This window comes from Sarcophilus harrisii, chromosome 2, assembly GCF_902635505.1.
Source record: "Sarcophilus harrisii chromosome 2, mSarHar1.11, whole genome shotgun sequence".
Lineage (NCBI taxonomy): Eukaryota > Metazoa > Chordata > Mammalia > Dasyuromorphia > Dasyuridae > Sarcophilus > Sarcophilus harrisii.
Genome location: NC_045427.1, coordinates 411,308,230 through 411,321,703, shown reverse-complemented (window position 1 = coordinate 411,321,703; position 13,474 = coordinate 411,308,230). Strand labels below are relative to the sequence as shown.

The window sequence follows — 13,474 nt, the reverse complement described above, 5'->3', positions numbered from 1 at the left end:
ACCTGGATGGCATCTCGAGGGTGAAGGGAGTTCTGTTCACACACACACACACACACACACACACACACACACAAAACTTCCCCACCCCCATATGTACAGAAAGTCTCACAAGCTGACTGACTCAAGTCCTTTGCTCAAAATTGCAAAATGAGAAGAACCAGACACAGTTGACTTTTCTGAACCCCTTAAACAACCTACCTCTTGGGTACACGAGCTAGCTTTGCCTCATTTAATGCCAGATCTGAAAGGAACCTTAGAACTTTAGAAAACAGACTATCAGGACTGGAAGGGTCTTGGAAATCATCTAATCCAAATCCATTAGTTGTTTTGCAATAGTGAAAACTAGGCGGCTCTTGCCAGCAGAAAGCAACAATTAAATGCTGCTTGGATACTAAAGTTGAGTAATTGTGCCTCTATTTTCTTCTATCTAGCATGGGGGCAATGATCCCAGCATCATCAACCTCTCAAAGAAGTTGATTTGAGAGAGAAAAAAAAAAAATCTGTTTTCTAAGCGCTATAGATATGAAAGATGTTGGCGTAGTGCTGTCTTATGAAGACACATATCGTCATGACTAATTACCACCACCATTGTCTATATCCCCAGTCAGACTCTTTTTATCACTTTCGGACTAGTGGAGCTGGAATGGAAGATGACAAATCATCAATAAAAGATCTAACCTGCCAGGATTGTTCCTGTCTCAGGTCTTGCCGCCACTGAATGATCTTTCTTGAAGAAAATCAAAGTTGCTAATCTCCCCCCAAAATTCTCCCGAATAAAAGTGAAAGACCATTACGCCTGCCAGCCATTAGCTAGGAAGATGACAGTCTATAAGTGGGAAACTGGGAGCCCTATTTTCATGATAATTAATACCTGACTCTGCGATCAAATTATCCGTATGTTAAAGGGATTCCGAGCCCCTCGGGTAAAGTTGAGTTAGGTTTTCAACCTTAGAAATCCTGACCCATTCATTCGCTTTACTGATAATGAAATTGGTGCGGGTAAAGGGGAAACAATTTGCCCAAAGTCACGTGATGGTAAACCCCCACCCCGCACCCAGGATACCTTACCGAACTGCAAGTCCAGCTTGAAGAGCAAAACGCTCCACTAAACTTCCGGGTCTCCTAAAGTCCAAGAGCCTGGGGCTTGACCATCTAAATTACACCTAAACCTAGAACCAATTGGCTTTTTAACGGACTGTTCAGATTATATGGGCTATTGATGGTAGACTAGCGGCCCAAGGCTTCAGTTTAGGAGGAAAAGAGGGAAACCCAGCTCGGTTTTGTGACCACAGTACCCTCCAGGCCCTGGGGATTTCCGGGCAGTTTTGCAAGTAGAGCTGTGTTCCTAAGAAAAGAGAGATAGGGAACAATAATTAGAGACCCACCTTTACCGAGGATTACGAAATGGGAGGTACGGGCGCGCGTGTGTCTGCATGTGTGTGCCGAGAGTGTGTTTTAAGTGCATCTCTAAAAGGTTTTAATGACAGTATTCCGGCTGTTCCGCGTTGTGATAAATTTATTCAGTTCTCAGGAGGGCCTAGGGGCATTGTGCATTAGGGTCGGTGATGAAGTCTTCTCTGAGTAAGGCCTGACACCTCCCTCTAATAAAATATAATACTCAATTAACTAGAGCTTCCCGAAAGGTTTTCATTTAAACAAGTTAATAATGGGCGCCAGGCGAACGCCGTGCTAGAGCTCGCAGCTCTGGAAGTAGTTCAGCCAGACAAAGCTGAAAGCCCAGTATCCACTGTGGGGAGTGGGTACAGCGGGAAGGCAATTACATTAACAATTCTCTTTTGCCGTAATCCTTTACTATTCACAAAGCGCTTTACTTTTTCTCAAGAAGTCTGAGAGATGTAGTGTAAACAGCAATGTACCCATTTTACAATCCACAAAACTGAGGCCCGATGTCGGGAAATAGTTTGTCCAATTACAGTACCGCTAGTCTCAAAATATGAACTTTGATTCCAACATCTGGGAACTGGCAAAGAGAGGGAAAATAGGAAGGCATAGTACTTGGGAATGGCAATTGTGGGTCGGAAGGATAGAAAATATTTCCTCTTGAAGAAACGCGGCTATCAGACAATTGAAAGGTCTCTATTTCCAAGAACAGTGCACCCCGGTGTTTCTTAAGATAAACATATCTCACCACTCGGATTTAATGGGACGACTTCGAAAACTTTGAGTTACTTAGTACATCTTGACACCACCCTTATTCCTCTTCCTGCATTTTTTTTAACCACCATGGGACAAAAGTGAATATATGTGAAAAGTTGACCGTGTAAGGGGAAGCTCGAATACTTTGTGTCTTCGTAAAACATCTCATGAACTCTCCACTATTAAAAAAAAATAGTATATTCGTCTGATTGAATCTATATAGGTCTATATGTAAATTGTGTACTTCTCCGTAGGCTGAGGAGCAAAGTCGGGGTATTTGAGGAAAGTATTCCAACAGATTTTATTCGAAATTATGGAAAATCAAAAAAGTCTTTTTTGTAATCTAATCGGAAGTGAACCCCAGTTGGAACCCATAAGTCTATCATTAACCCATGTGACCTTGAGGGTTGATCTCCTGTTCTGCAAAATGAAGTAGCTACAACGGATTTCTCTAAGAGGTCCCTAGGTCTCTAAGAGTCCTAGATACTACTTTGTGAGATGATTTTGTTAGACAATTTTCTCTCTCTTGGGTAATCAAGAAGTGGAAGGAGGAAAAAACAGCTTATTTTGCCCAATCCATTCGGAGGTAGCTTTATCCCCAAGTGGCTTAGGCTCCCCTACCTTAACTCAAGGGAACTGAGCTTTGAACATCTAAGGGAAATTGTTCCCTAGTATTTGCCGCCAATATAAAGATCTTTTCATCCCGTCGGAAAATACTTTTCCCCTCCACCTAACTATAGAAAAAGAGATTCTCCAAAATCTTGTCAGATGCAGCAGACTAGCCTATAAGGCCACCACCCCACCACACCCGTCATTAACTAATCTTTCTCTAATGTCTTTATAGTATTGTAAAAACTCCTACACACCACCTTCCAGTTCTTTCACACCCGGTAATTCCGGATGCCCAGGGAAGAGTTTAAAAAGAGCCATTAGGCCAATCCAAAAGCATTGCAAAACTGGCTTTCCATTTGTCCAATTCTATCTCTTGCTCTATGAATTAAATATCCTTTCACAGTGAGACTCTCAAAAAATAACAAAGAAACCCAATAAAGCCATTTCTTTAGTGGGAAGATTCCTTCCCAGAATCTATCCAACTGAATGAATTTGTGATGATATTCTAATTCTCCCCCAAGAGAATAGAGATCCCTTAAAGAAATGTGAGCTCTGACAACCCCTGGCAATTTAACAAGATTTTAATTTAATTCCAAATAAAAGAGATAAGAAATAGTAACTCTCCAACAAAATATATATATATATATATATATAAAACTGTTCAAGCTATCCCTTTCAAAGGGACTGGGATATGCTGGGAGAGGGACCTGGGATGGGTGAACTGAAAGTGGTCTGGTTGACAGCATCATTTTTTAGCAGAACAAAATTTGCTGGTGGATTACCCCCATGTACACATGAACCGAAACATTATATTGAGGATATTATTCTGCCTTCTGATCTTCATTTTCTCTTGTAACTTACCTATTAAGATCTGCACACAAATATACATACACACATAAAAAGCAAATGATTTCTGTCTTTCTTCCCTTTTTGGGTCTACTACTATTCAGACATACTTACTATATGGGAATTGTCTTCAAGATGTTATAAAAACACAAATGTCTATAATTAATGGTTTTGAAAAACCATTTGTGTTTTGGTTGTCTCGCTTTCTCTTTAAAGACCACTTTACCAAAACCCTTTTTTCTTTCTTTACACACAACTCTTCAACTCTCCAAATCAAGCCTTATTGGTAGTTATGGGAAGCAATATCTTTGAAAAGAAATTATAAAATACCTGATCGCCATCTCAAAGCTCTAGTTTGTGTGTGTGTGTGTGTGTGTGTGTGTGTGTTTTATTCACAGCCTTCGATGTCTTTAATTCATGTAGGAAACATTTCCAATATTAAAATGATTTGGGAGTGGGACTGGAAAGAAGACAGGAGGAGAAAATAGAATCACAGGAAAAGTCTTTAACATATTTTGGGGGGGCTTATGTAATGTGGGGAAATGATGAAAATTAAACAATTTATTCTTATCTATTTTCTATCTATATCGTCTAGGAAGCAGCCAAGCATACTGGAAAATAGCATTGGACCCCAGGCTGCAAATCTGCTTCTAATCCTAGCTCTGTCACTTTCTTGTTAGCTATATGACCTTGGGCAAATCATTTCTCCTCTCTGAACCTCATCTATAAAATGGGTATAAATACTTTCATCACCTACTTCACAGGGTTGCTGTGATATGAGGAAAACACTTTGTAAACCATAAAGCATTATAGAAATGAGAACTATTATAAAATAAACTTCATTATATTTTTAAAACCTCCCCAAATTATATCTGGCAAGATTCCTTTAGAAGTATCTTTTATGTCTTATAAAAACATATCCCTTCTCCCAAAAAAACAACCTCCAAATTATCCAAAATTATTGGAGGCCTTCTTCAGGAAAATGATATATTGAATATATATACAAATGCATATTATATATATATAATTTTTCCTTTCAAAATACTTTGACTTTTCACATCTGCAGTATAAAAATGTATTATACTTTATTATATATTTATATATAAAAAGCCTTCAGGATCAGTCTTTGTGAAAATGGAGGGGATGTCATCAGGTGACGCTGACAAATAGGGTTTGATGTCCCAGGCTAAAAAGCAAGAAGAGATCTGCTCTGCCCTGTGAACACCTAAGTGATTGGCATGGTGCTCTTAAAATATGCAGCAAAAGGAAAAAAATGATCCAGGACTGGTTTGGTACTGTACTCTTGGATGAGGAAAGAAAAAAAATTAAAACAAACACATCCATCATGAAGTCTATTTAACTATTCCTTTGCTGGGAGATCTTCCTTAAGATAAATGATACATGCTATATCCAACAGGAGTAGCATAGAGTCCCACAGGCGGAATAGGAAGCACAGGTCTGTGAAAAGGATATGATGGTCCATATATGGAAGCCGCTTGGAGGGGAGAGTTGATGGGGAAAGGAAGGCTGAAGCCCGAAGGTAACATAGGTTTGGCTGCCATTTTCAGCTTTTCCAGTTCTGCTTCCTGCAGTCTCTTGGCCTTGGCCCTGCGGTTCTGGAACCAGATTTTGACCTGTGTCTCTGTGAGGTTCAGGGAGCTGGAAAACTCAGCCCGTTCGGCAATGGAAAGGTACTGTTTCTGGCGGAATTTTCGTTCTAGAGCCAGAAGTTGCGATGTGGTAAAGGGAGTCCTGGGCTTGCGATTCGTCTTGTGCTTCCGAAGGGTACAGGTTGTAGGACTCAAGTGTCCTGTGAGAACAGAAAAGGGAAGATGTTACGAAAGAAAACCATATGTCTTTATCTCTGTCTATTCCTGATCACCAACTTCTTTTGGATTGAATAGGAGCTTAGTTTGGGGGTGGGGGTAAGAGTTCTATGTGAATCGAGGAACAGATTTATGACAGACTATTATTACAGTTGTTATCATCCCAGATATATGCCGAGTTAATCATATCCTGAGGCACATACAGATGCCATAAACAACTGCACGTTCCTTATTATTTTCTGTCTACAGATGATAAAAACCAAACATCCCCTTTCCCAGATATTTCTAAGACACAGCTTTCTTGGCTTAGCATTAACATGAGGCAAACTTGACTCAGAAATTGAGCTGTGGAGGGGGAGGGGTGGAAAATTAGCTCTCCCATAAATGTAAAATGTCCAGAAGACTCATGCTCCTTCAGAATTAAGAACATGTGGCATTTTAGTTATGTTCTAGATATATTCTCTGGTTTGGTGAAAATGTGTCAATGCCGCAGGGATGGCGAAGACAGAATTATGATGAAAATGAAGGTGTGTCGACTACATTTAGGCTCCATATTCAAAATGGAATCAATTATGAGGAAGTCATAAGACTGGGGCATCCCGGGTGATCCCATCAGCAACTGTTGTCTGTGCTTGTTTGCCAGGAAGCCACAGGGGAAGAAGGGAAGGGGGTGGGGGAAAGAGAGATACTTGGCAATTAGTTTTCAGCATTTGGCTTTTATGAGGTATGCTAATTTTCAAATATGTAGCTGTAGCAGCTAAACCCAATATACATGCAGAGAATGTGGCATTTCTTGTTCAGTTGGTTTGGTCCTAGAAACACAGTTTAAATTGCAAGCTAAGGGCATAGGGCAGCTTCAGTCTCTTCCTCCATTGGATTTGTTATAGGGTGAGGAAGGGCCTGGTTTCTGGAAGGTAGAGCCAAGTGCTAGCAAATCTCATCAAAACTGGAACAACTTCAGATATGACCCAACAACTGATGGTATATCTGTCATATACCTAGTTAAATATGAGTTTATATCCAAAGGGCAAGCCACCAGGGAATGAACGTTTTCAGTCACAGATATTTTATGTGGTTTTCTCTTCATATCTGTGGATATGAAAGTAATAAAGGAGTAAATAGGAAGGACCAGGGTGAATTAAGGATTGGATTGAAGACATGGACCATATTAACTATCACACTTCAATACTAATTCATTGAATGTTCAAATGTTATCACTGCCAGTGCTATCTACAAGGATACAGAATAGAAGTCATCCATGAAGTAATTAAAACATTTAAACATACACATATTCTCTACCTGATCATAAATTAGAAACCGGCTTTGTAGTTTAGTCTTTTCAGATAAAAGACTGATAAAGAGAAGTAAATGGATTTGTAGGGGCACAAATCTTTGCAAGCTATTTTTTTTTTTAACCAGGATGCCCTCAAGCAAGTCATTTCACCATTCCAGGCCTCAATCTACTATTCCTCATTGGATTAGATATCCTTTACTGCTTTAGATTCTATCAGATTCCTTCCTATCTTCTGTGGTTATATATTATTAGGTTTCAAATCAACTTTGTAAAGACCATGAGGATTCCTTTTAAATGGAATAAAACAAAACAAAAACAAAAACAAAACTACCTGTTTTCAAGTATGTATCAAAACAGTAGCCACAATGCTACTAAGCATCCCTCTTTCTCATACACTTTTTGTTTTAAATTCACAGATAGAGGAAAGCTATTTGATCACACAAAACAATATTTATCTTACTTTCTGGGCTACTATCAAATATAACCTTCTAATTGTTACCAGGCTCGGGTAACTAAAGACAACCCTTCGCTAATGATTGGTTCCCATGCTTTTGCCAAAATCTTATTTGAATTCATCAGCTTAAAATTTTGTACTTGTTGATTTTAAAATTAAATTAATTATTGCAACTGAATTCTAAAAGTGCTCCTGAGGATCCCTTGGGGACTGTTGAAACAGAGGTTGGAATGTAGCAAATTATGCTTTTTGTTCTGCCTTCTCCCAGGAAGGGCATTAAGGGGGTTTAAGGGTTCTTACTAGAGAAGAAATTTGCTGTTCAGAATGCTAGTCTAGATCGAGCTATCTAGGGCAGGGTACTTGAATCATAGACTTTAGAACTACATGGAAACTTAGAGGACACCTAATGGACACTGCCCCCAATTATACCTATGAAGAAACTGAGACCTAGAGTGAAACACCTTTTCTCCAAGGCATGAGTAGTGAGTGGTTTAGTCATGATTTAATCTGTCTTCTAACTCCAGATCCAGTAGTTTTCCTACATCACCAGAGAACCTGCCATTACTCTTAAGTGACACCCACCACCCCAGCCCCTAAGATCTTGCAGAGTAGTAAGGAGTCTGAATGTCTTTGCAATTAATATGATCACTGATTTCTGAACATCAAGCCAGCTCTACCAGTGTGTCTCCTTTACCCATGGCAGTATTCTGGCTTGGCTTCTTTCAAAACCCAAGTTTTCATGAACGCAGTCTTGTTTTCCTTCTCTCTGTTTTGGGATAGGGAGAGCTCTGTGCTTCTATAGCTGTACTTAGCTTGGGACAGCCCATACAATCACGGGATTTGGAGCTGAAGATAATTTTGGGATAATCTTATTCAAAATCACACAGGTAGTAAATAGCAAGAGTTAGACTTAAGAGCTATCATGGATCTTCAAATTCAGTACTTTTTCTCCTTTATGCCAATCTTTTTAAGGACCTGCATTTCAACTTCACTCTGAAAACTTGTGACTTGTGAAAACATGAATTCTTCTTGACCTTTGAAAATTCTGTTTATTTCATGTAATAGAATTAGGAGAAGACCTAGATGAATATTTTCAGATTATGTTAAGTTTTGTTTTCAAACAAAGACATTGAGCACTGCTGCACATAGAGATTGTAATAAGAAGATATATCACTACAAATTTTATTTTTCATAAAGTTAAAGTCCAGGGATTTGCCATTTGTGTGACCTTGATAAATGATTCACATTCATCAACCTTCATTTCCTGGTCTATTAAAAAAAGATAGAAATATCTATCTGACTCCAAATCTGTAATCTATGATCTATCATTCATAACCCTTTTCATCTTTTTTCCAGAAAAGGAAAGTGTATTTCTTCATGTGTATATATGTGTTGGAAGTGGGTAGAGTTTGAACGGTATGGAAACAGTGGATGGGAAATTATAGGGGAGATAAAAAGTCAGTCTAGAAGTTGGAAAATAGAAATTAACAACTAGAAGGGAAAACAGTGGGAGAAAAAGAAAAGGGAAGAAGAATTCAAGCTTTTCCAGTGCCATATGGAGTAACTGCAAGAAATCTTTCAAGTCAGTTTAACAACCCAAGGTCAAAACAAAACAAAACAACCTAAAAACCCAGCCCAGCCAACAACTTTAGTGCATATGTGAGAAGGATCCTCTGTAGAAAGTCCCTCATGCCTAACAGTTTAATGTAGAATCTTGCCATCCCACCAGTCAGGGTGCAGGTGCAGGGACTTCTAATTCTGCTTTTCAGTAAACAGGGATTGGCTGTTGTTATCTACATTTTACAGAAAATTGGAGCAAAAATAACTTGTCCAGGATCAAACAATCTTAGAAGCAAAACTTATATCAAAGTTTTCAGGCTCAAGTACAGTGTTGTTTCGAAATACAAATGTCCAATCCCCAAACCACTCCCGTGAAGGAAGGAAGTACTTCACATCTAATACACCAATTCTGTTTCTAATGGTCCTCTTTCCCAGTGACTTCCTAGTCCCCGATTTTTACTCAAGCTTGTGGTCTACTGGCGTTCTGGTGACCAACTTGTGCTTGGGCTGTAGAAATATATTTTCTAGGGAAAATTATTCAATTTGAATTTTAAAAATGTTCGGGTTCTACTTTAAAGGGTATCAAGGTGCCCATATGCGACAAATGGTTGAACTACTACGACTATGAAGCTCTTGGCAATGAGACTGATGAAGGCAAGAAATTGGAGAAATTTAGGCCAAGAAACTTCTTTTCTCACCCTCTCAGTTACAGAGGCCTGAGGACTCTGGGAGACAGAATAAGTAAGGATAGTCTTGTGTCTATTTCGGATGTGGTAGCTGAACGAAAGGCAACGTTCCGATGTAAAGAAGAGAGCGGTGAATTTCTGCAGGCTGAAGACTTATGCCCTGAACGTACTTCATACTGTTTGACCTGTGATGTGCCCTACTTGAGACTTCAATTTTACCTCATAAAGAGATATTTTTTTTTGGGGGGGGGGGAGGAAGGATATAAAATGATCTCTTAATGTCCTTTTAAACTCTGAAGTCCCACAATTCTCCTGCACTTTCTCTGTTTTAACAGTTTAGAATAAGACTTCTTTAGAGTTGGATTGTCAAATCACACTCCCCAGGAACTTAAAAAAGTATGCTAGGAAATTTTGATGATGGACGTCTATCTCCTAGAAAACATCAGATAAGGTTCTGCAACCAGAAAATACTTTTCATAGATTTCAGAGTGGATGGAGGAGAAGTAATCTTAGAGATCATCATTTTATAAACAAAATCGAGTCTTTAAATAGATAGGATTGAAAGAAAATAGTTCCATAGGTTAGAGATAAATAATTAACAATTCACATTTTCCTGAGTATTAAGGTTTACAAAGAGTAAAGGTAACTCTATGGGTAGATGCCTCAAGACTTTTTATCCCGCAGCCAGTCTATGTCGGACCCGGGATTGAAACCTATTTTATAGCCCGGCGCACTTTCCACTCCAGATTCTGTTTATTCAATCTCGATTCTCACGGTTTTCTCCAAAACTCTTCCTCCCACCCCCGTCCTCGTTCGGGTTTTATTAACACTCAAACTCAGATTCTCTGCAGTAGAGGCCCGGGGGTATTTTGGCTCCAATCTTGCCTTACCCCCTACCCTGTCCGATCCTTCTCCTTCAGCTCTGTTCCTCGAGGCTCGCCCAATTTAAGGGAGATCTGGTATTAGACAAGGATAAGCGCATCTGGATTGGCCCTCGGGAGTTGTTAAATTCGAACATCCACACTACCACATCTACTGGAATGGTTAAGTGAAGCATTCTTTCCGTTCCCTCCCCGCCTCAGTTTCCCATCTGTAAACTTAAATTAGGCTGAAAGGGATTAGTACCCCTTCCAAATCTAACTTCTGTGATAATTTTCCGAGCCTCAGTTTTCTCATCTGTAAAATGACTAGATGAACCCTTCCAACTCTAACCCACGGTGCTCTCCCTTCCATGCCTTCCTAGTATTCATCCTTCCAACACACACTCACTTGGAGGTGGGGAGTATCTGCCAGCCTCCTGAATCCAGGACGTCCCGTCCTCCGAGTTCTCCGACTTGACCGAGGACGTCTCAAAGGTTTTTGTAAGCAGCCCGGGGCTGTGAGCTTCCCTGGCACCGTGCCCCGGCAGCAGCATGGTCCTGGAGGTGCCTTCGCTGCTCCCGCCGCCGCCGCCAATGCCTCCGCCTCCCCCTGGCATGGAAGACATCTCTTTGGGAGGCTTTTTGTCAGACATGAGTGCCTCCACACTGAAGGGCAGGCTAGATACTTTGACCCTGCGATCCTCCGAGCCCAAGTCTGCGACTACTGCCGGCGGTGCCGCGGGACCCTCTTCGTCTGAGGAGAAAACCTCCTTCGCTTTGGAAGGAGAAGCCATGACTCCAAGCACCCTAAGGTGGAACGCTCTCCCCGGTGGCCCGCGCAGACAACCTCGTTGCGCGCCGCTGCTGCCGCAGTTCGCTCCCTCTCTCGGCCCCACTGCAGCTCCGGACGCACCGACTCTACTACCAACCCTGCAGCTGCTACTCAACTTTTTTGGGGGGGAGGGAACGGGGGGAGTAAGGTTGTTGTCTTTTCCTCCTCTGGGAAGGTGAATAAAGCCGGTGTAACCAATCCCAGGGGGCCGCTGACATGACGTAATGGTAGACCTCTTCTGATTGGCTTGTCAGAGTGGCTGTGGAAATTTTTTTTTTTTTTTTTTTTTTTTTGTTTAAAATAAATTAGGAGTTAATTACAGGAGCAGCAAACTGAGCTGTTATTAGCGATCCCTCCAGGGCTATAATCACACCAACACTGAAAAGTCACTGGGATAATTAAGGCTGATTCTATAAAGAGGAAACTCACAGAATCCATTTTTTTCTTCTCTTTTGACCCCACTTTACAGAGTCCTCCCCCACCTTTGCAAATCTGCTCAGAATTTGAGGATTTTAAAATTGAAAGGTAACTTTTTAAACATAGATTCTTCAAACTGGAAGAGACCTTAGAATATAGTATGTTAGAGATGGGAGGGATAATAGAAATATGTCATCTATTTCAATACTTTCATTTTGCAGACAAGGAAATTGAGTCTCAAAGATGAAAAATATTTGCCCAAAGTCAAATGAGTAGTAAAAATGATTGGAACCTAGGTCATTTAATTCCAGATCTGATGATCTTTCCACTACATCAGGCTCTTGTACACACAAAGCACCTGAACTGTTGTTCCAGAGTTCCCTGAACACTAATGTCCCTTCCAGCTCAAACTCTTATGAACTACTCAGTTCTATCTCCTGCACACTTCCATTTATGCTGTTTTGAACATTGTTCTTTGTCTGAAAAATGAATCGGGAATATGGGAATGGAGTAGAGTGGAAATAAGATTTGAATACTATTATCATCAGTCTCTATCGATACACATTGGAGTCCTTTCCATGAGGAAGGTACTATGTAGATGTTGGGGATTAAAAAAATTAATAATTAGTCGTACTTGTTCTCAAAAAGTTAAGCAGTCTAATTGGAGAGACAATATTTACACACAAATCAAAATATGCATGACGTCCATTATATAGTGGGGACAATAAATACTATATGGAAACTCAGAAGAAGATAAGATTACTGTGAACCCTGGCAGTTTGAGAATGCTTTCAGGAAGTTGCACTGAATCAAATCTTAGTCTTCTGGGGAAGATAAAAGTATGATCTCCAGGGTAATTACAAGTTCAACCAGAGATATCAATGGCCCCCATGTAAGACTTTGACACTCTGAATTGATCTTGGTGGTCTGTCTGTTAGACCAAAAAGTCTTCATTCCCATCTCTTTTTCTATATGTTTCTATCTCTTTGTCTCTCTGAACATTGTATTTCAATATTGAGGAAAATCATTAACTTCCCCTTCTCCTTTCCCAATAAAACAGGACATAAGAAGGGCATAAATGCAGAGAGGATTGGGCCCTGTATGATGCATTTTGGGCTTTTGTGTCTTTTATGGAGAATATATTTATTTCAATTACAGGTTAGAAAAAAAAAAAAGGCAATAGATTTCCCTGTTTCTGATAACTATTTTGTCCCGTAATTATGTACTAGGAGTCACTTTGATGACAGTTTCCTGTGAAGAGAGAACATTATAAGGGATTCCTGATATAGATCCTTAATGAAAACTAGGTTTGAGGAAAGGCAGTAGTTATAGGTATATGGAAGAGACAGGTGTTTGTGTGTGTGTATAAAAACAATTGTCTTCCATATACTTATAATTATACAGACATGCATGCATGCACTATACTCTGTGTGTGTGTGCATGTGTAAAACCAATGATATCATGGAAAACATGATGGAATTGTAGTCAGAAAACTAGGACCCAGTTTTTGCCTTTGACACTGCCTAGGCCTGGACAAGTCACATCACATCCCTTAGGCTTGTATGTAAAAATGGAATAATAATTTTTGCACTATTTACCTTAGGGTTGTTTTGCAGAAAGCACTTTTTAAACCTTAAGGTGTTAAGAGAAATATGGATAGTATTATTATGAAAAGGATTGTATAGTGTTGCTTTCTTTCCAAATCCTGACCTAATGAGAACTTTGAGGAAAGTGAGAATTTGTTTTTGTTATTTTAATTCGGATACACAATGATTTCTTAGGTGGCTCAGTCTTTTTGTGTAGCCTTAAGACAAAATGGTTCCGGATGTCATGCACTGATTGGCTTCCTACCCTAAATTTTGTAGAGTTGTACCCTTTTCTGTCTGAAAAAGCACAGCCAGCCAGAGGTTCCTATCTCAGACCTCTCAAA

General features: G+C 39.9%; 1 protein-coding gene across 1 annotated transcript; it reads right to left on the bottom strand.

Moving 5' to 3' along the window:
* Positions 1-4,427: 4,427 nt before the first annotated feature.
* On the bottom strand, positions 4,428-11,263 carry MSX2 (msh homeobox 2). Its single transcript, XM_031953679.1, has 2 exons — positions 10,705-11,263; positions 4,428-5,425 (listed from the first exon to the last, which is right to left on the bottom strand). Exons 1-2 carry the CDS (start codon positions 11,087-11,089, stop codon positions 5,001-5,003), a joined length of 810 nt encoding a protein of 269 aa, XP_031809539.1. The 5' UTR covers positions 11,090-11,263; the 3' UTR covers positions 4,428-5,000.
* Positions 11,264-13,474: the final 2,211 nt, after the last annotated feature.